General features: G+C 50.4%; 1 protein-coding gene across 9 annotated transcripts in view; it reads left to right on the forward strand.

Moving 5' to 3' along the window:
• The window catches only part of nrcama (neuronal cell adhesion molecule a), a 37,973-nt gene extending 16,169 nt beyond the window's left edge, over window positions 1-21,804 (forward strand). The window contains exons 2-30 of one of the 9 annotated variants that reach the window (XM_062482969.1): window positions 3,689-3,896; window positions 4,906-5,011; window positions 5,141-5,334; window positions 5,726-5,848; window positions 6,115-6,285; window positions 7,248-7,359; window positions 7,441-7,625; window positions 7,782-7,913; window positions 8,211-8,354; window positions 8,482-8,593; window positions 8,875-9,029; window positions 9,145-9,292; window positions 9,512-9,636; window positions 9,968-9,997; window positions 10,306-10,407; window positions 10,671-10,868; window positions 11,024-11,094; window positions 11,241-11,466; window positions 11,740-11,855; window positions 12,018-12,225; window positions 12,555-12,677; window positions 12,787-12,960; window positions 13,510-13,545; window positions 14,153-14,218; window positions 15,039-15,161; window positions 15,428-15,583; window positions 15,998-16,129; window positions 16,251-16,329; window positions 18,185-21,804. In XM_062482969.1, coding sequence (XP_062338953.1) covers window positions 3,797-3,896; window positions 4,906-5,011; window positions 5,141-5,334; window positions 5,726-5,848; window positions 6,115-6,285; window positions 7,248-7,359; window positions 7,441-7,625; window positions 7,782-7,913; window positions 8,211-8,354; window positions 8,482-8,593; window positions 8,875-9,029; window positions 9,145-9,292; window positions 9,512-9,636; window positions 9,968-9,997; window positions 10,306-10,407; window positions 10,671-10,868; window positions 11,024-11,094; window positions 11,241-11,466; window positions 11,740-11,855; window positions 12,018-12,225; window positions 12,555-12,677; window positions 12,787-12,960; window positions 13,510-13,545; window positions 14,153-14,218; window positions 15,039-15,161; window positions 15,428-15,583; window positions 15,998-16,129; window positions 16,251-16,329; window positions 18,185-18,419 — 3,882 coding nt within the window. In that variant the 5' untranslated portion in view covers window positions 3,689-3,796 and the 3' untranslated portion in view covers window positions 18,420-21,804. Of the gene's footprint in view, window positions 1-3,688; window positions 3,897-4,311; window positions 4,420-4,905; window positions 5,012-5,140; window positions 5,335-5,725; window positions 5,849-6,114; window positions 6,286-7,247; window positions 7,360-7,440; window positions 7,626-7,781; window positions 7,914-8,210; window positions 8,355-8,481; window positions 8,594-8,874; window positions 9,030-9,144; window positions 9,293-9,511; window positions 9,637-9,967; window positions 9,998-10,305; window positions 10,408-10,670; window positions 10,869-11,023; window positions 11,095-11,240; window positions 11,467-11,739; window positions 11,856-12,017; window positions 12,226-12,554; window positions 12,678-12,786; window positions 12,961-13,509; window positions 13,546-14,152; window positions 14,219-15,038; window positions 15,162-15,427; window positions 15,584-15,997; window positions 16,130-16,250; window positions 16,330-18,184 lie in introns of those variants that run through there. The other 8 variants (XM_062482978.1, XM_062482972.1, XM_062482970.1 and 5 more) reach the window with 8 other exon arrangements.
• Window positions 21,805-21,904: the final 100 nt, after the last annotated feature.

The raw sequence follows: 21,904 nt of genomic DNA on the forward strand, positions 1-21,904 counted from the left end.
CAGGGTCCCTGCTCTCACTGAGCATGGCCCAGTGATGAAATGCTAAGAGACAGGTGGGCACACACCCAACACTTCCACACACACACGCATCAATCAACACACACATGTACACACGATCCCACTTCCATACACACACACCCATAAACACTCACACACATACACACAATCACACAGATACATACACTCACACAAACCACAGAACTGAGAAATCGATATTGGAAGGGTGTGACTTCTTAGTCTGCATTGTCAAAGAATCGAAGCCCCTCCTTGTTTCCCACACTATGAGAGCAGGTCCAGTTGGTGTCATACTCTGTATTGTATATCCCATTGTTCAGCTGTGTGTGTGTGTGTGTGTGTGTGTGTGTGTGTGTGTGTGTGTGTGTGTGTGTGTGTGTGATCTGTGTGTGTGTGTGTGTGTGTGTGATCTGTGTGTGCCTCAAGCTAAAGGAAAGTCTCCTACACCTGGATAAAAGAAACAGAGAGTCAATAGTGAAGACATCTCCTCTGTCTGCCTGTCTGCCTGTCTGTCTGCCTGCCTGTCTGCCTGCCTGCCTGCCTGTCTGTCTGCCTGTCTGTCTGTCTGTCTGTCTGTCTGTCTGCCTGTCTGTCTGTCTGTCTGTCTGTCTGCCTGTCAGTTCCCCTGTGTCCTGTCCCTGCTGAGTAAACCTCACTGGAACAGCTAGCGTGTTCTCTCCAACTGCTCTTCCTGGTCTCAGCAGACATATGGCAGGACTGTGCCTGGCTGAGAGGACTGTGCCTGGCTGAGAGGACTGTGCCTGACTGAGAGGACTGTGCCTGGCTGAGAGGACTGTGCCTGGCTGAGAGGACTGTGCCTGGCTGAGAGGACTGTGCCTGACTGAGAGGACTGTGCCTGGCTGAGAGGACTGTGCCTGGCTGAGAGGACTGTGCCTGGGTGAGGCTCTGGTAGGGCTGGTCCAGGATTCCCCACCCCCAAACCCCCCTGCAGTTTCAGCAGAACCCAACAGTAAACAACACACCATTACAATGGGTCCAAGGGGACTATGATTGGTGTGTATGTGTGTGTGTGTGTGTGTGTGTGGTGTGTGAGGTGTGTGTGGGTGATGGGTGCGTGCTGACCATCAGCACTTCCTAAAGCCTGTGTATAGATAGAGAGAAAGAAAGAGCCAGGGATTGGGGGATTCTGTAGACAATGCTAGAATGACTAACCGATGCCATGAATGGCGTGTGTGTGTTCCTGTGTGTCTTCCTGTGTGCGCCCCGGAGTGTGTCTGCATGTGTGTGCGTGAGTGCACCAGTGTGTGTGTGTCTGTGTGTGTGAGGGAGAGAGACAGTGAAAGGAGCTGAGGTAGATAGTTTGTCCTGGGCTGCAGTCCAGTCAGGGGAGCTGTCTAGCACTGAGGCTACATGGAGACACAGCCTATGTGACAGAGAGCTAGCAACATCCGATCGGCTTGACCTCAAACCCAAACAGCATCCTAGGGCAGTAATACTCACCTTTCTCACATCTATGGAAAGATTAGTGTAACTGTCTCACATTGTGTCATTTCCGAATGCGATTCACGTAACGTAACAGTTTCAAGCTGAACATGAATGGCTTGTGTCCCTACTCAAACCATCTCTCTTTACTCTGAGTGTGAAAGTGCAACACTATCCACTATTGTGTCTGTAACATAGACCCTGAGTAGTGGAGAGGAGTTGGGAGCACACACAGATGTGTCTCCTTTACAGGCCCAGCAACAACACTATCTACACACACACACACACACACACAATGTGTCCAACCAAGCAGGCTGTGTATGGAATGATTGTCTGACTGAGGATACGTGAAGCTGTGAATCCATCTTCCTGTTCAGATTCTGTTTTCACAGTCTGTTACTGTGACCTATTCTGGTCGACAGCCTGCCTGTGTAGTGGCCTGTTCCCTGTTCCACACAGTCAGTCAGAGGGGCAGATTCACAGTTGTGTTGATTTCCTTTCGCGTCTCATTTGACATCCATCGACTCCTAGGCAGCTCTCCTGACCCTGATCATGAGGGAGTCAGGTGGCTGAGCGGTTAGGGAAGCGGGCTAGTAATCCGAAGGTTGCCAGTTCGATTCCCGGCCGTGCCAAATGACGTTGTGTCCTTGGGCAAGGCACTTCACCCTACTTGCCTCTGGGGGAATGTCCCTGTACTTACTGTAAGTCGCTCAAGAGCGTCTGCTAAATGACTAAATGTAAATGTAATCATCCTTCCTGTCTGCGGCCCTCTCTGTCGCTCTGACACGTTCCTGTTTATCCCGTGATGTGTTACTGGCCCTGGTCAGCACACAGTCTCACAAGCATTCTCACTCAAGACTGGCTTGTTACCGTTCAGGTCAAAACCAACAGGATGTTCTGCATCTGGTCTGTGTCATTGAGACCCGGGTTTGAATCCTGCATCTGTTGTGGCACAGGTGGGCTGTGTTGCTTCTACTCCTGGCAGCCTTCGGTTCTTCAGGCCAACAAGGGGACGGAGACCAGAGCAGCACTGGAGAGGGTGTTGTGGTGTCTGTGGTCTGTCAGGTCTGTGATTAGAACAGACAGCGCTTCCAAGCTCAGCAACAGTCCAGTTCTCTGTGTGCAGGAGTGTGATTGACAGGTCCATTCAGAGAGAGACTGCTGCTTCTCTAGTGCAACTCATGAGGGCATACACTGTCTCCTTGGCAACAACCAGAAGCCCTGACACCATTGCAGAATGTGTGTGTGGTGTGTGTGTGTATGACTGTCATTGCAATAAAAGACCACCTTACATCCTCATCTAAGAGACTATTGTTTCGTCTGGTATTTCTTCTGTCAAACTTGATTAATAATATCTCATCCTGACAGGCTGCAATCTGGCGTTCATATACCAGGACCTTACTGTGCACAATACGCACTCTCCATTGTGATGTTAGCTTCTTGGTGAATAGAGCACAGCTTTAACTGCGGTCCTGACCCAGGCTGTTGCTTAAATGCCAGCTTCACCTTGAGATGGTGTGTTTGTGTGTGTGTACATGTGTGTGTGTGTGTGTCTGTTTTCCTTTGTTGAGAAGCAGACAACAGCAGTGTGTCCATGTGTGTCTCATCCATATGTGCTGTGCTCCATATGGCTGGAAGGCAGCCAGGCAGGCTGTCAGTACGACTATCACTAACCAGCGTTGTTGTGATGTCACGGCCGGGCGCACTCACGTGCACCGTGTTTACAGCCAAACAGCCAGGCTGGATCCCAGAAGACGCTCTCCGCAGAGACGAACACTGCGTCTCTCTGCTGCGACGTCATGCAGTGCCTTTAGACAATCCCAGTGAGACTTGTGATGTTATGTTGCATCCTCTGGCAGTGTTCTGCATCAACACGCATCTTCCGTCATATTGTATATGATAATTGCATTGAGTAGTCCTGCAAACACACGGCTGATAGTAAGAGCAGCAGGGACTGCTGTCCACAGGCCCTGCTCACTGATGATTCTGGGTCTGGGCTGAGTTGATGGTTTTAGACTGGAAGACTGATTTAACTGTGTCATAATGATCTCTCTCTCTCTCTCCCTCTCTCTCTCTCTCTCCCTCTCTCTCTCTCTCTCTCTCTCTCTCTCTCTCTCTCTCTCTCTCTCTCTCTCTCTCTCTCTCTCCCTCCCTTCCTCCCTCCCCCCTTTTCCTCTACCCTCCCTCCCTTCTTCCTTCTCTCCCTGCCCCCCCCCTCTCTCACTCTCAGATACGTGGTGTGGATGCCCATCTTTACTGCCAGATTGGGCTGATCGTGGAGAGAGGAGGAACCTTGTGTTGACCCAAGGGGAGGCTTTAGAACGTGACACGTCGGACCATGGCCAGGGACAGGAAGAGGAAGTGGGCGTTAATCAGTGGAGCTGTGCTACTGGTGCTGCTCGGTCACCTGACCTCAGCGCTAGAGGTCCCTCTTGACCGTAAGTATGGTAACATCCCAGTCCTGTAGGGCCAACTGTAGAACGATGCAGTATAACAACTACCAACAGTAACCCTGATCCTAACTGCAGGCCTGTTTAGGAGGGACAAATGGAGAATTCCAAAGACTGATTGATATACTGTACATTCTGAACTGTTATCTGCTCCATATACTTGAGGCGCACTTGATTTAGCTTCTGGAGGTTGCACTTTTCCACCTGATCCGTGATGACACTGGGCTAGCTAAATCAAGTGCATCCCAAGTATCTAAGAACATGTGAGCCTGTGGCTCCTTCTGTACCCTTACCTGGTATGAACACACACCTCACTAGCGCCCAGCTAAACAGCTAGCTCTGCACTCAGCACGGCATGGGGAACATGCATGGGTCAGGTCTGGGCGCGGGGTCTTCTCCTGTCATGCCTCCTCTGATGCCTGTGATCATGTGACTAACGCCCCGCCTCTCCTCATTCTGCTCGGTGCCCTGGCCTATCACGGGGGACTAAAAACTAAAGTTCTGGAAGGATGTAAGTGGTCCTGGACTTCCTGTCTGTGGCGGTGGTGTGGAGTGGATAGATGAGCAGCCTCACTCTTGATTTGCAATGCTGTGGATTTGGCTATGTTTGCATGTGGGTATTTAAACCCCTGTATTGCAGACTTCTTGTTGTCCTAGTTTGTTTCCTGTGGTCAATATTTACGTTGTTTTCGTTTGAATCGAATGGTAAGACGAGGATGATGAACATATTTTTTTTCCCAGCATGCTTTCTGATGTTTGTCGGATTACATCTAATCAATGCACGCTTATTTAGCTTTTGTTGCTGTGATTAAACTTGTGTGAGTGTCCAGTATGGGTGTTTGAGAGAGAGGAAGTGTGCAAGCACGTTTGTTGTGCAAGTTTGTGTGTGTGTGTGTGTGTGTGTGTGCGTGCGTCTGTGTGTGTGTGAGTGTGTGTCTGTGTGTGTAATGCATGAGTTTGTACATTGAGTGTCTCACCCTGTTCTGCCCTCTCCCAGTGCCTCAGCCCCCCACCATCACCGAACAGTCCCCCAAGGATTACATCATCGACCCCAGGGAGAACATTGTCATCCACTGTGAGGCAAAGGGCAAGCCGCACCCCAGGTCAGCATGGGAAATGTAGTCCCGTGCATCATCAACACCCTAGAGAGAAACGGAGTCACTCTCAATAAACTTTTAGCTCCAACTGTTAATGTGCTGTGCTTTTAACCCTGCGCTCTTACCGTGTTCCAGCTTCTCCTGGACGAGAAACGGGACCCACTTCGATGTGGAGAAGGACTCCAAGGTTCTGATGAAGCCCAGCTCGGGAACGCTGGTCATCGACATCAGCGGCGACAAGGCTGAGGCCTACGAGGGCGTGTACCAGTGCACCGCCCGCAACGTGCATGGCACCGCCCTGTCAAACAACATTGTCATCCGCCAGCCCAGTAAGACCACACTACCCTAACCCTAGCCTCCACCCTAACCCCCAACCCCACCTCTAACCCTAGCCTCCACCCTAACCCCCAACCCCACCCCTAACCCTAGCTTCCACCCTAACCCCCAACCCCACCCCTAACCCTAGCCTCCACCCTAACCCACACCCCTAACCCTCCACCCTAACCCCCAACCCCACCCCTAACCCTAGCCTCCACCCTAACCCCCACCCCTAACCCTCCACCCTAACCCCCAACCCCACCCCTAACCCTAGCCTCCACCCTAACCCCCAACCCCACCCCTAACCCTAGCCTCCACCCTAACCCCCACCCCTAACCCTCCACCCTAATCCCCAACCCCACCCCTAACCCTGTCCGATAACACGGTGTGTGTGACTCGCAGGGTCCCCCTTGTGGTCGAAGGAGAGGAACGAGGCCATCGTAGTGCAGGTGGGCGGCTCCCTGGTGCTGCAGTGTCGCCCCCCCGCAGGCCTGCCTCCCCCGAATATCTTCTGGATGGACAACCGTAAGACCTGCTCCACATGAAACAGGCCGTGTAGCTCCTGTGCGGCTCTGCTGTAGCTTCGATGTGCTCATACATAAGCTCTGGTTTGTGTGGAAACTGTCACATGCAAATGTAGTAAACTCTGAAGTTTCTTATTTCCTCCCTGCCCACTCTCTCTCTCTCTCTCTCTCTCTCTCTCTCTCTCTCTCTCTCTCTCTCTCTCTCTCTCTCTCTCTCTCTCTCTCTCTCTCTCTCTCTCTCTCTCTCTCTCTCTCTCTCTCTTCCAGACTTCCGGAGGCTGTCGCAGGATGCCCGTGTGTCCCAGGCTATAAACGGAGACCTGTACTTCTCCAACATCCTCCCGGAGGACACGAGGAGCGACTACATCTGCTACGCTCGCTTCCCCCACACCCGGACCATCCAGCAGAAGCAGCCCATCAACGTCAAAGTCATAGACGGTAAGTTCTCATGAGGCCTGATGGGACCTGGGGTCTACATGAGTTCCACATGAGTTCTATCTGTCATTCTACCTTTGTTCTGTCTTGGTTAAACTCGTTTTTGTGTTACCACTCAATTTGTATCCCATTAGTCTGATATATTTCTGTTCAGTTCTTTGTCATGTGAGATGTGTTTGACATGGTAAAGATACTTACTTCATGTTAAAACACATCTGGTTTTCTCTGCTGGTCATACTGTATGCTGTCATGGTCCTCTCTCCTGTCCTCCAGCCAGGTTCTTCCTGGTCCATTCTTCTCCTCTTCCTGCATGTTTATAATGTTCTGTTGTATTACAGTGGATGTTCTCAATGAAACAGTGGCTGCTTTGTACAATATCACTGAGTTCTATAGTGGTGAGTGATGGTAAACCCTTTCAAGTCTTCAGAGTGAACCCAGTCCTGTCCACCTGCCCCAAGCAACAACACACCCCCCCCCCTCCTCCCCCAGCCTGCCCTCAACGTATTCCCACCCAACTCCACCTGCAACCATCCCCAACCTTCTCTACCCTAATCTCACTTGGAATAATAATCTAACTTTAACCTACCTCTACCTGACTACATGTAATTAACACTTTTAAATTGGATTATATATGCATATATCTGCATCTCCATATCTCCTTTCCAGCCCAACAATGAGGTTGTGAATCTATGTACACTTCAACTGGCACAGGCTGGGTGGCAAACATAACAGCATCCTTCAGCAGTCCCTAAAAGGAAAACCAACTTTAAGAACAGTTTTAGCGCCTGGATGAATGTTTACTTGATAAAATTGTTAAATCGTGAACCAAAAAGGGTTTAAAGAACATGTTTAAAGGTAATCGGCACTACAAGAGGGTAGCTCTTGACAGAGATTCTACTTGGGTTCTAGTCAGGTACTGCTGGGGTTCTAAAGGGGTTCTAATGTTCCCTGTCTCCTGTTCTCAGACGGTCCGACGGGAGAGCGCAGGCCCACTTTCATGACTCCTACTGGACCCAGCAGCACCAAGATGGTTCTGAGAGGAGAGACCTTGGAGCTGGAGTGTATCGCTGAGGGCCTGTAAGTATCACACACACACACACAGCCTTTCACGTCAACAGTAACTAATGACGGCGCTATCCTTTCTGTTGGTTCTGAAAGGCCGACTCCAGAAATGTCTTGGGGGAAGGATAATGGAGATCTGCCAAGCGACAGGATGTCCCTTCACAACTTCCAGAAGACATTGCACATTGTGGAGGTGACAGAGGCAGACGCGGGAGACTACCGCTGCTCTGCCCAGAACAGCCTCGGCAACGCCCACCACATCATCAAGGTCGTTGTCAAAGGTTAGTGCAATGACTCATACTCTCTCTCTCTCTTCTCTCTCTCTCTCTCTCTCTCTCTCTCTCTCTCTCTCTCTCTCTCTCTCTCTCTCTCTCTCTCTCACACTCTCTCTTCCTGAAATTGATTTGAAACCCTCTCTGCCCCCCCCCCCCCCCCAGCCTCCCCTTTCTGGATCAGTACCCCCACGGACTTGATCCTGGCACCGAAGGAGACTGGCATCCTGACCTGCCGTGCGGGCGGAGACCCCAAGCCCCAGCTCAGCTGGTCTGTCAACGGGGTGCCCATAGCGAGTGAGTACGCTGGCCGTCGTGAGACGACGTCAAGGTGAAAGGCAATGCTTGTATAACCAGTCAGTGGAGTCAGCTGGCTGAGCGGTTAGGGAATCGGGCTAGTAATCTGAAGGTTGCCAGTTCGATTCCTGGCCGTGCAAAATGACGTTGTGTCCTTGGGCAAGGCACTTCACCCTACTTGCCTCGGGGGGAATGTCCCTGTACTTACTGTAAGTCGCTCTGGATGAAAGCGTCTGCTAAATGACTAAATGTAATGTAAATGTAAAATAACCATCAGTGCGCGTTCTCCATCCACAGACTCTCCCAAGGACCTGCGCAGGAAGGTGGAGGACGACACAGTGATCCTGAGCGATGTCCAGACAGGCTCCAGCGCCGTCTACCAGTGCAATGTCTCCAACCAGTTTGGATACCTGCTGGCCAACATCTTGGTCAATGTTCTGGGTGAGTCTGGACACGGGGGGGAAAGGGGAGCAGAGTTACTCGTTGTTTCCCCACGGCAAACACGTCAGGGCATGTTAATAACGGTGTGATGATGCTGTGTGCTCTTCGACCCTGCCGTCTCCTCCAGCCGAGCCACCTCGGGTCCTGACTCCTCCTAACAACCTGTACCAGGTGATCACCAACAGCCGCGCCCTGCTGGACTGCGCCTCCTTCGGCTCACCCATACCCACCATCACATGGTACGCTGAGCAGCGTGTAGCCAATACTGGAGTAACACTATAACCATACTCAAATAATACTGCTATATTACTGTAGTGATACTGTTGTTAGAGAAATGAAAATGAAAACACCGTTGTAGGGTTGGACTGTGTCTGTGTTCAGTCCTAAGGTGGTTTTATGTAGAGTTGGTTCTAATAGAAGAACCGGACCGGGGTAACCATGGAAACCTCGTCGGAGCCGAACTGGAAGCTTATCACATAGATCTGTTAGAACCTGACCTATGGTTGATTTGTGTGTCCAGGTTCAAGGACAGCCAGACCAGTATTCTAAACGACATCCATGAGAACGGGACCTTGGAGATCCACGGCGCTCAGCCGCTAAACAGCGGCAAGTACACCTGCATCGCCTCCAACAACCTGGGCACCAAGGAGAACCACGTCTACCTGGAGGTCAAAGGTGAGACACAGGCCAATCAGAACCAAGGACATCCGACACCACGTCACAAGCATCCAATCGGTTTCCAACTGAGAATGTGCTGAGTGGTTATGGTTGTGGTGTCTCCCTCCTGCAGAGCCGACACGGATCCTGAGGCAGCCTGAATACAAGGTGGTGGAGAGGAACAGGGTGGCTGTGTTTGAGTGTAAGGTGAAACACGACCCCACCCTGGTGCCCACCATGATCTGGCTCAAGGACAACGCAGAGCTGCCAGCTGACGAGAGGTACACACACCACACACACACACACACACACACACACACGCACACATGTATATCCCTACACACACAAACACACATGCGTATCCACACAGACACACACACAGGTTGTGTGGTATATCAATGTGCAGTAGTGTGTTTTATTATAATATCCTCTTGCTGCTTTTATATAATTACATACAGGATTATTTGACCATGCCGGCCTAACCATGGTTGTGTTTCCAGGTTTGTGCTGGATGTGGACACTCTGACCATCAGAGATGTGATTGAGGAGGACGAGGGCACCTACACCTGCATCAGGAACACCTCCCTGGACCAGGACTCTGCTAGCGCCATGCTAACCGTCATTGGTACGCTGTCGTGTGCTTTAGCTCTGCTCTCTCGTCTCTTGCAGCAGAGCAATCTTTTCTCTGTTTGGCACTGGGCCTTTCCTTTGTTGTGTAAGCCAGTGTAAGTTACCAGTTGAGTGTCTTACTGTATGCACTATCTCTGTGAGTATCTTCTTAGTTACAGATCGGAGACTCTGATCTCCATGACTGTGTTAGACAATCTCGTAGAACTCGTCTCTTTGTGTTAACCTGATAGGACAGGATCAGTGTTCCAGCAGATGTCTATGGTAAACATGCTCTATCTCTGATTTCTAACTAACTCCTCCCCTTCCTGCTGCGCTGGCTCTCTCAGAGGCCACACCCCCTCCACCTATCGTCTACGGTAAATAACTTTAGCAACTTTAGCTTAGCATCGTCATCCTCATCACCATCATCACCAACCCTTCTGTCCTGAATGAGCGCTGACCCTCATCTCCACTGGAATCCATTAAATCAGTTGTTAGACCTTTGTTCCAAGTGGCATGACGGCTGAATATAATTTTCTTTATTTACTTGTTTTCATTTTACTTTATTTTCTGTGATTTTGGCCGTTGAGATACCCTATCACTGGTCCCTATACGGCTGAGGAGATTGGCACTTGACTAACAGCAGTCAGGATTGCTGGTTCTGACCCAGTTTTGCTGTTTCCAGAGCAACCGGATCCGCCGTCCGACCTGGAGCTGACAGAGCAGAGAGACCGCAGTGTTCAGCTGACTTGGACGCCCGGAGATGAACACAACAGCCCCACTCAGAGTACGTCCAGCCCTACTGGTGTCTACTGCAGTCTACTTGTGTTTGCTGCCATCTACTGGTGTCTGCTGGTATTAACTTCAGTGGCTTACAACAGGCTACTGTCGTGTAGTGAACTGGTCCACTGGTCATGGTAGCACACCAAATCTGTCCATTGGCCATGTTAATCCATCATCCAATTTCCTAAATTGTAAAATCTTACTGCCTAGAGTACCAGATAGATATCTTACCTCGGGAATGTGACTTCCTCCTTCCTGAAACTCCAGAGTTCCTGATCCAGTACGAGGATCTTCTCCATGAGCCGGGCGTTTGGACCAACCTTTCTGAGGTGGACGGTGGCAGGACCACAGCCCAGCTGGATCTCTCCCCCTACGCCTGGTACTCCTTCAGGGTGCTGGCCCAAAACGCTGTGGGCTACAGCCTGCCCAGCCAGCCCTCTCGTCAGTACAGGACCAACCCTGCAGGTACAGGACCACTAGACAGGCCAGGACTGCTAGATAGTACATGACTTACCCTGTAGGGACTCTGTGTAGGGGGTTGAACAGGACCGGGTTAGTTACCCAGCAGTGTAAATCAGCCTTCCTGTATTTTGACTCCATATTGTCTCTTCCTCCCTTAGCTCCAGAGGTTAACCCATCAGACGTCCAGGGTGTGGGGACTGAACATGACAACCTGGTCATCTCCTGGAAGGTACGCTGCATGCCTCATACACATATTATCATATATCTTAGTGAGTATCTCCTTAGTTACATAGCTGAGACTGGGGAGTCAGTTCTTAGGTTGTTAGCCAGGTATCTGTTATCCGGATATCTGTGATCAAATGCCTCCCTTTGCAGAAGCTGCAAGGCCTGCAGGCTAACGGGCCGGGCCTGATGTACAAGGTCCAGTGGAGGCAGCAGGGTGTTGACCAAGAATGGGCCTCTGAGACTGTTCATAACGTGTCCCAGTTTGTGGTGTCGGGCACGCCCACGTTTGTTCCCTACGAGGTCAGAGTTCAAGCGGTGAACGACAACGGAGACGCCCCGGAACCCGCGGTGGTTCTGGGACATTCCGGAGAGGACTGTGAGTACTGAGGGGTCAGGACTGTGAGGGGTCAGGGGTCAGGACTGTGAGGGGTCAGGGGTCAGGACTGTGAGTACTGAGGGGTCAGGACTGTGAGTACGGAGGGGTCAGGGGTCAGGACTGTGAGTACTGAGGGGTCAGGACTGTGAGTACTGAGGGGTCAGGGCTAGGTACTTGAATGTGTGTATGTGCATGGAGATGTGTGAGACCCTCAGGTGTGTGAGAATGTGTGTGTGTGTGTTGGTAACCCACGCTGCCTCTCTGCACCCCCAGTGCCTCTGACAGCACCAGAGAGTGTGCAGGTGCAGGCCCAGAACGGCACCCTGGCGGAGGTCCACTGGAAGCCCGTAACCCCCATCTCTGTGAGGGGGCGACTGCAGGGATACAAGGTACCGTCCTGGAACTCATAGTTTCGACTAATACATCTATGTCTAGCTGTTATAATCTGTGAACATTTGACCAAGGTCATGATTTTTTTGTTGCAATTCACTGCTAGGGTCAACATGAGGAAATTGTGTAGTGCCTGTAGTAAGAGTGTGTGTGTGTGTCAGGTGTACTACTGGCGGGAGCGGAGCCTGCATGGGGAGCAGGAGGGAGTGGGCAAGCAGCAGCAGGTGTTGACGTTCAGTGGGAACCGGAGCGAGGGCCATCTGCCGGGCCTGCAACCCTACAGCGTCTACGGCCTCTCCATCAGGGTGCTCAACGGGAAGGGGGAGGGGCCCGCCAGCACCAATCAGACCTTTGAAACCCCAGAGGGAGGTGCGTACGGTACAGGAAGTCAGGTCTAGTTGGGATCCAGGTCATTCTAGGTGCCAACTAGAATTCCCCACTCTTGTTTGGTTGGTTGTTTGGCTGAACAGCACATTCCTTACCAAGTTTTTCTTTCCCCCGGTCCTAAACGTTTGCAGGATATTTACTTTACACTATGTAACAATGTGTTTGATTAGAATCAAAAACTAAAACGGAACCTGGGTTAGGTTGGACTTGTGTTCAAGAACCTCACTTTTGTTTACTTTTAAATGTCATGTGTGCAATTGTATTTAGTTGGTGTCCATGCTATTGTGGTTGTTTGTTTTGTTCTTGTCCAGTCCCTGGGCCTCCCTCCTACCTGAAGATCACCAACCCTAACGTGGACTCTCTAACGCTGGAGTGGGGTCCTCCTCAGGACAACAATGGCCGCCTCACCGGTTACACGCTCAAGTACCAGCCAGGTCTGCTTCTCCACAGCTGTGTTTTAGTATTAAAGACGTTCTCCCATGATGTCTCTCATGTCAACTTCCTAATAATGCCCCCCCCCCTCCTCCCTTTCTCTCCTTCCAGTTAACAACACAAATGAGTTGGGTCCAGTGGAGGAGTTGGTGTTCTTAGCCAATGAGACGTCCACCACGCTGTCGAACCTGAAGTACAGCACACGTTACAAGTTCTTCTTCACCGCTAAGACCATCAAGGGTTCTGGCCCTTCCATCAGTGAGGAGACTGTCATCATGGACGAAGGTGAGGGGTCATATACACCAGACACAACACATATCATAGAGACACAGATAGGTAGTCGTGAAGAATACTAATAGCACAGTAAAGCATGAACGCAATGCGGATTTTCCCCTATGACTCACAAGTTAGTTACTTCCTCAGCTGACCCTGTGTGGGTTTCAGTCTTTGGGACACTATAGACACGCAGCGCATTCACCAGGAATCCTTCATTTCCCTCATATATGGCCATGGGTGATCAGGAATGTCTCTATTCTCAGTCATGCCCACATCGCTGACTCCTCCTCTGTCATTTTTATTTTTATTTTTTTCATCCTTTTAAAACCTTTTTATCCCAAATAGTTTTTCAACTCAACACAAAAAACTCAAGGGTTTTTTTTTTATTAAACTTTTTTTCCAAAATATCATTAACTAGAAAAATCTACTTAAAGTACAGTAACACAGTATAAAGAAAGCTACAGTAACAACATATTTGCCATCTTCCCACCTCTGGTCTCTATTTTACGTTCTCTCTCCTTTCCTTCCTCTCTGTTCCTCTTCTCCTCCTCTCTGAAGCCTTAATCCAGCAGCCCTCATTAGGTGGGGGTAAAGGTAAAACAAGTGCACCAGTGGAAGCCCCTGCACGTTCCTCTTTAGAAAACGATATTCCTCAGCCCTGTTTAGACAGACCAGCTTCCGAGCAATCGCTAGTTTGCCGAGCGCTCCCTGCATGTTACTCCCTTTAGGCTACACTAGCTTCAGCTGTAGCATATAGCCTATAGGCTATGCTACCTATTGCTTAGCTAAAAGCATACCTCAAGCAAACATCCTGCTACTCTCACTGCATCTTTCAAGCATACAGTATGTGTTACATTAGAACAGAAATCCATGAATATCTAGACGAGTCCAATAGACCCCAACCCCCACCTCATGTTTTCTACTAAGGCTTGACTGCATGATGCTCCCTCTTGACTGTACTATACCAGCACTACAGTGTTTCCTGTCCTGGTCACCATCCAAAAGGATCACTCAGGCTGATCGTGAATCAGTGGGGTGGGTGTGGGGTGGGGTGTTCCACACCTTACGGTCTGAAGACCACAGCTTATAACTGCATGCCAATAACAGTTCTCTCACTCTGCACTGTGTCTTGTTAATGATTGAGTGTTTGTTTGTTGTGCCCGTGGTGTATGGTGCTTCACTCCTCTTCGTATTCTTTCAGATCTCACAGAGCCCCCCCACCCAACCTCCCCCATCACTCAGCCTTCACTTTCCCCGATACACAAGGGTACAAACGCTCCCCCCCTCTCTCCCCTCTTCCCCCCCTCTGTCCCCTCTCCCCCCTCTCCCCTCCTCTCCCCCCTCTCTCCCCCCCTCTGTCCCCTCTCCCCCCCTCTCCCCCCTCTCTCCCCCCCTCTGTCCCCTCTCCCCCCCCCTCTGTCCCCTCTCCCCCCCTCTCCCCCCTCTCTCCCCCTCTCCCCCCCTCTCCCCCCTCTCTCCCCTCTCCCCCCCTCTCCCCCCTCTCTCCCCCTCTCTCCCCCTCTCTCCCCCCCTCTCACCCCTCTCTCCCCCCCTCTCTCCCCCTCTCCCCCATCTCTCCCCCTCTCTCCCCCCTCTCCCCCCTCTCTCCCCCTCTCTCCCTCTCTCTCCCCTTCAGTCTCGCTCTGGCTGCACGTTTAATGTTTGGCCAAGCTTTGCGAGACCAAGAGGCTTGTACATGTCTTTGTAAACATTCTTCTTTGTTTAAAAGAAAGGAAATGGTAGAATTTGTTCCGCAGTTGAGTTGCACGGGGACTGTACTTCGCAGACAAACATTAATTTGATTGAACAGATCAGTCAACATCGGAATCAAATGAACCCGTTATGAGCTAGATACATTTGCACCATAGTTAGCAGGATGGATATAGATATGCTAATCTTGTTTTGACTTTCAATATATCAGAGAAGATTAGATGACTGATTCAAAGTATAATCTGGACTTGAGTTCATTTGAACTACCATGAGTGTCTAGCTATAACGGCTGTCTGTATTCTCTCTGTTGTGGCAAGTAGAGCTGACTAGTTATGTGTGTGTCCTTGTGTGTGTGTGTGTTCTCTTTGTGTGGCCAGTGCCACCGAAAGGCCCAACATTCAGCAGCGTTAACACGACAGTCACGGAGGACGGAGCAGGCGTCAGTTGGGAATACTCTGGAGCAGAAAAGAATGTGTTTGTGGAATATATAGTAGAGAACAGTAAGCATCCGTAAAATCCCATCACTTCCCTGACAAGCTACCTGCATGCTCAGCAATAGTCTCTGTATACTAGAGCTACTGTTACGTTACCATGATAAATCCCCATCTTAACTTGACCATCATCCCTGGGCGTGTGGAGATTGTCTTTGCTGTCAACATACATGGACCTACCATCCTCCCAATACCCCAGTGTCCACTTCATCAGGCTCTATGTGCCTCCTCTCCTCCCCCCTCACTCCCCTCCACCCCTCCTCCCTCTGTTCCAGGTAAAGAAGAGTGGAGGAAGGAGTTTGTTAATGGCTCCCAGAGCTATCTGATTAAGGGTTTAAAGCCTGGGACCTCATATAGAGTGCGGGTGGTAGCTAGAGACCAGTCTGGGGCCAGCATTCATAGCACTGAGGAGCACAGGATAACGGTACCAGGTGAGGCAGCGCAGCATGCCTCCATGTAGATGGTCTTTGTAGTTCCCACGCGTCACCCTCCATTTTTTTTATTATCGTTTTGTAGTCTTGACCATCAGAGGTGTCCAGTGTTTTGGTAGGTACAAGCATGACTCATCAAAGCCATCCTTCATTTTTCTTTTCAGTTCTCAATCCAGATTCTGTAGGTGAATCTCATTGCAGGAGTGCATTAGTGGGTGGTTGTCATTACACGTCATGTATGTTTACTGTGCCAACAGGTTTCCTGTTGCTACAGGTTCAATATAGCGTGGACTGCTATCAGGAACAGGAACCCTGGGGTTCTATCAATGGGGCCATGACAACACACTTAACGATCGTGTTTGCTCTTTCTCCCTGTGTGTGTGTGTGCGTGTGTGCGTGTGTGTGTGTGTTTAGCCATAGCCAGCAGACAGGTAGACATTGCGACCCAGGGCTGGTTTATCGGCCTGATGTGTGCCATCGCTCTCCTCATCCTGGTCCTTCTGATAGTCTGCTTTATCAAGAGGAACAAGGGAGGGAAATACCCAGGTGAGAAGCATGCATACGTACACACACACACACACACACACACACATACACACACAGGATAACCTAGAATAATAGGTCATACAGCGAGCTAGTATTACAGCCGTGCATGTCTCCCTCACAGTGAAAGAGAAAGAGGATGCACACCAAGACCCAGAGATCCAGCCCATGAAGGAAGATGACGGGACGTTCGGGGAGTACAGGTGAGAGACAGACAATAACACACACACACACTACTGTGATGGTACTACTTTGTCGTGTCTGCTCAGAAACAAGGAACAGACAAGAAAGACAGACACCTAGGTGGGTTAAACCTGAATATGAAAAGATCTATAAGAAATCGACTTCCTTCATTATTGTAGACAACATATTTACACCACTGTACAGTATGTTGTGTTTTAAGATCGAATATAATATTCAGCATTTTATGCTGTGGCTCAGTGTCCATTTGCATGCAATCCTGTTCTCCAGTGAAATCATTCCCATCCTGTGTGTACCGGTCCTCACCACCGTGGGGCGCCCTCATGAAACTGCGACCCATCAGAGGGCGAAGGAGGTGGACACTACAGAGCAGTGATCCTGTGATGATAAAGGGGTGCTTAAAAATAGAATCATCTAACAATAGAACCCTCTATAAAGCCTTTGTTCCAAGGTTTCTTTCATTACTGCAAAGGGTTCCATACAGCTTTATCTGTTTTGTTTTCGGTGGGAAATGTACTGATCATGTTGTAGCGGTGGGTTGCCAGGTTCAGCCTCTCTGTCTCTCTCATCCACTGTCTCTCGTGTGTGCCTCCATCTGGTGTCTCTGTGTGGGGGAACTTTAGGTCCATGGAAAGGTAAGCTGGGTCCTACTAGCCTGGCATGCATTAACACACGACCTCTGACGCAGGGCTGTGTGTCTGTCTGCTGTGAGGACTGCTCCTAAAGACAGGAGGGGCCTGGAGAAACCAGCACTGACATGTCAGTTAACTCACCGCTAACTTTTTTGTTAGCCCACTCACCACCATAACCAGTGGTTAACCCTAGCTTTCATCAAGACTAGCTACCAACTACCTGCGTCTGTCTGGCTTCCTCTGTCTGGCCTCCCCTGTTGTCCTTTAGAGACAAATGCATATGCCATCAGCATTCGGTTGGATTGCCCGTAGTCCATCTTGGTTCCTGGTTCTGGGACAGTATTACAGGACATGTCCTGCAGGTTGTAATGCCCCTGTTTGGTGAAACTTGACAGTATCTGCATTTTGACCAATCCTCCCCTAACCCTGAGTCTGGTGTGCATGTGTAAGCCATAGAGAGCCTACCCTCTGACCCTAGCCTGTCTCTAGTGTGTCTTAACATGAGGGACCGAGCAGCACGTGGTGTGAAGCCCCAGTGAGTCCTGTGGAGCAGTGATCAGCCCTGCTGAGCGGCTGGTCTGCTGAGCGGCTGGTCTGCTGAGCGGCTGGTCTGCTGGGCGGCTGGTCTGCTGGGCGGCTGGTCTGCTGGGCGGCTGGTCTGCTGAGCGGCTGGTCTGCTGGGCGGCTGGTCTGCTGAGCGGCTGGTCTGCTGGGCGGCTGGTCTGCTGGGCGGCTGGTCTGCTGAGCGGCTGGTCTGCTGGGCGGCTGGTCTGCTGAGCGGCTGGTCTGCTGAGCGGCTGGTCTGCTGGGCGGCTGGTCTGCTGAGCGGCTGGTCTGCTGGGCGGCTGGTCTGCTGAGCGGCTGGTCTGCTGAGCGGCTGGTCTGCTGGGCGGCTGGTCTGCTGAGCGGCCGGTCTGCTGAGCGGCCGGTCTGCTGAGCGGCCGGTCTGCTGAGCGGCCGGTCTGCTGAGCGGCCGGTCTGCTGAGCGGCCGGTCTGCTGAGCGGCCGGTCTGCTGGGTGGCCGGTCTGCTGGGCGGCTGGTCTGCTGAGCGGCCGGTCTGCTGGGTGGCCGGTCTGCTGGGCGGCTGGTCTGCTGTGTGGCTGGTCTGCTGGGTGGCTGGTCTGCCGGGCGGCTGGTCTACAGCGCCCCAGGCTGGCTGACCTCTGCTCTTCAGGACGTCCCCCGGCCTGTCCGGTAACATCCTGTCCTGCCTGTCCTCCCCAGTGACACAGAGGACCACAAGCCTCTGAAGGGCAGCCGGACGCCGTCCAACGGGACGGTACGTCGTGACGAGAGTGACGACAGCCTGGTGGACTATGGCGAGGGCGGGGACGGCCAGTTCAACGAGGACGGTTCCTTCATTGGCCAGTACAGCGGCAGGAAGGAGAAGGACACTCACGAAGGCAACGAGAGCTCCGAAGCGCCCTCGCCCGTCAACGCCAGCAACTCCTTCGTCTAGTCGTCGCCGCGGTGATCACGGAGCCGCGATGACCGTATCCGTCACGATGGTGACTGTCACCATGGTCACAGTCACCTTGGTGACGCGCACCATGGTGACTTTCACTATTGTGATCATCGCCATGGCCACCTGTCACCTCGGCGACTGCCATGATGGTGAAGCATTGTTGCGGTGACTGTCACCTTGATGACCGTCCCCTCGGTGACCGTCACCATGGCGACCATCACCGTGACCAACCGCCACCAAGGCTACTGTCACACCCCCATCGCCCACGCTGTCCTGCCCGCTCCAGCCCCTCCCCCATCGCACTGTGACCTTGCATCCTCACACACACCCATCACGCAAGCCCATCTCTGTTCGACGAAGACAAGGAACGAGGATGTAGACTGTCAGAGACAGAGAGATGAAGAGAGAGAGAGGAGAGGAGGAAGCAATAAGGAGAATGAGGAGGAATGTCCGTTCTACTGGAGCTGGAGGGACCTATCAGACTGCTCCCCACACCTGGAGGGACCTATCAGACTGCTCCCCACACCTGGAGGGACCTATCAGACTGCTCCCCACACCTGGAGGGACCTATCAGACTGCTCCCCACACCTGGAGGGACCTATCAGACTGCTCCCCACACCTGGAGGGACCTATCAGACTGCTCCCCACACCTGGAGGGACCTATCAGACTGCTCCCCACACACCTCACGTGGACATGTGTGTGTGTTTGTGCTGTTTTCTCTTTTGCAAACATATATAGTACACATGGATATAATAGAATATATATTTTCTCAACATACATGACCCACCGGCAATACATAAACACCTGACATACATCCATCAGCTTCTGGTATATTGCATGGAATAACAGATGTTTTACCACTCATTCTAACACACCTATGGCTTCTCACCAGTGTCTGTTGATGAACCGTCACAATGACTGTCACCGCAGTGGTCAGCGGTGCTAACAACTGGTTATGCCTTCTAGCGTTTTCCGTCTGTCGTCTGTGTTTTATCCGTATGGTTAATGGTGAAAACTACAGCACCACCCATGTCTTGGTGGAAGGTTGCCGTCAAACATGTGGCTACAATAATATTCGATTCTAGTCTTTTTATGGACAGGAGCTGTGAGTGTACATACTGTAATATTCAAACTGGTCTACAGACAGCAGATGGAGGACTAGCTCTCCACATTGAGGCCGACAGCCCCTCTCCAAACCACCCCACATCTTGACAGAGCTTAGATCTGTTCCTGGTTGTCTGGGGGTTGTTTCTGGGTTGTTTTCTGGTTATTTTCTGGCCTGTGTTTATTTTTGTTTCGTTCTTTTTCCTCACCAGACACATGCTCTTGTTGCTGTTGCACTGAACACCATCCGAACTGAAATCACACACGTTGGCTGTCTCATACAACCCCTCAGAGCTGACCTAGAATCAGCCGACTTAAACCAAACCTCAAAAACACAACCGTTAAGTTGGGTATTTTCAATCTGATCCAAGATCAGCATCTGGAGGTAACCTCACCCTCCTCCGTACTCTCTGGTGAGGGAATACCGGTCGAGGTTTTCCCCAGACAGCTGGTCCACCTTCACCTGACACCATTCAAACAGCATTTCAACTTCTGCCTTGTGTGCTGAGAAAGACAGAAGGAGAGAGACAGAGATAGAGAGGGGGAGAGAGAGCAGTAGATGTTAGAGAGAGAGAGGTAAACATTTTGGTGCTAGTTTCAAGAGCTCTAAACGGTGTTAACGTTCAAGAACCCTTCAGCATGGTTAATAGTGCCTTCGTAGAGAACCGAATTTTATTGTTTTAGAGTTCTAGTGTTCTAGGTCTACTCCTGCATTCTGCTCCATCACCAGACCAAACCTGTCCGGTCCTAGCGCAGTTATCGTGAGGCATCAGTTTTCATAGTCCACTTAGGCAACTGATGGGCCACAGAGCAGATATGAGTCTATTTACATTACAGCAATCAAGGCTCTCTCGACTGTCATAACGTTCTATGGCTGTCTATAAAGGCTGAAACGTCATCATGCCTGTATGAGGCCCAACTGGTTATACAGTATGTCGATGGAGGACATTCATAAGGACCTCCCATTATATCTTCATGACAGGTGAACTATATAGTATTTATGAGGTAAACATTTTTGTGAAGCATCTACATAGGCCTTATAACTGCTTTACCGTCTATAGGGTCTGAGGTTCCAAACAACAGCAGGTGAAGAAGATCACGTTCAATCATGCCCCTCTTCTCCTGACATCTACTCACTCACACACACACACAGGAGAAGCTGCATACTGCAAACCAGCACCACTGAACTACTGCCAATCTACTGACCGCCTGACTGCCAATCAGAATGGGACATACTGGTAGCACTTAAAGCTGAGGCCAATGGGGTTAGGGTATAATGGAATGCTAATGAATGTGGAAACAAGTAGTTTTTATCTTATGAATGAAATGTTGCTTGTTTTGTTGCAGAGGCAATGGTGGTGCAAACGTGCTGGTGACATATGTTTTTGCATTTAACCTTATATACATATGTGTATGTTGTCCCATGTTTTTCTGTAAACAACCGGAATTTCAATGTGTACCCCTTATCTAATGAACGACTTGGTGTGTGCAAGTATGTATGTGTGTATGTATGATGTATTCTACTGCTTTCTATCAACATTAATGACAGCCTATACATCGGTCTGCTACCCTGACCCTGCTCTGCTGTCTCTTGAGGAAAAGGAGGCATTAACAAATCCAGATTTCCATGGTTTGGTTTTTCATAACTTGCATCAAGTTTTTAGTTTCCAGTGTTTCTGCTTTTCGTGTGTAGATATTTTGTTGTCATTTTGTAAATATTGCTTGAACTGACTGTAGATGTTCTGGGTCATAGGGGACAGAGTCCTGACCATGACCCTGGCAGCCCGCTTCATTGTGGGTGCTGGGGTGATGAGGAGCTCTCTTACAGTTTTCACTATTTTATTTGCTGTGATGTTTGATTTTATTGGCATGGTCAGGGGAGCTTGCTAGCTGGCGGGGTTGAGGTGGGACTATCCCAGCCCTACTGGCCCCCCCGGTTCACCTGGATGGTGGCTGTCACCCACAGCCAACGCACCTTTCTGTATTGAAAAAAAAACAAAAAACAAACAAGAAGTGACATGCAGTTCACACTGACTGAAGTACAGACGGACTGACAGAAGGACAGGCACGGTGAAGAGGGTTTTACTTGGAAACAATGTTGTAGTGACTGGTGAATATAGGATATAATATATGATATGATATAGTATGACATTCTGGTTAATGTTGGAGCTACTGGAGAAGCATGACAGGCTGTCAAATGGTTTACTCTATGATATTGCAAAATATTTTGTATTTTAAATGAAAAAATAAATAAATGTTGGTTTCAGGATTTCATTTCTGACTAATGTTATTGGTTTTTCATGTCATGTGACGCCCCTGTTTTTTGTTAAGTATTTTGTGGAACTGCTGCAGTTTCATTATTTAGTCTTTGTCG

The sequence above is a fragment of the Osmerus eperlanus genome, chromosome 17 (genome assembly GCF_963692335.1).
Source record: "Osmerus eperlanus chromosome 17, fOsmEpe2.1, whole genome shotgun sequence".
Taxonomy (NCBI): domain Eukaryota; kingdom Metazoa; phylum Chordata; class Actinopteri; order Osmeriformes; family Osmeridae; genus Osmerus; species Osmerus eperlanus.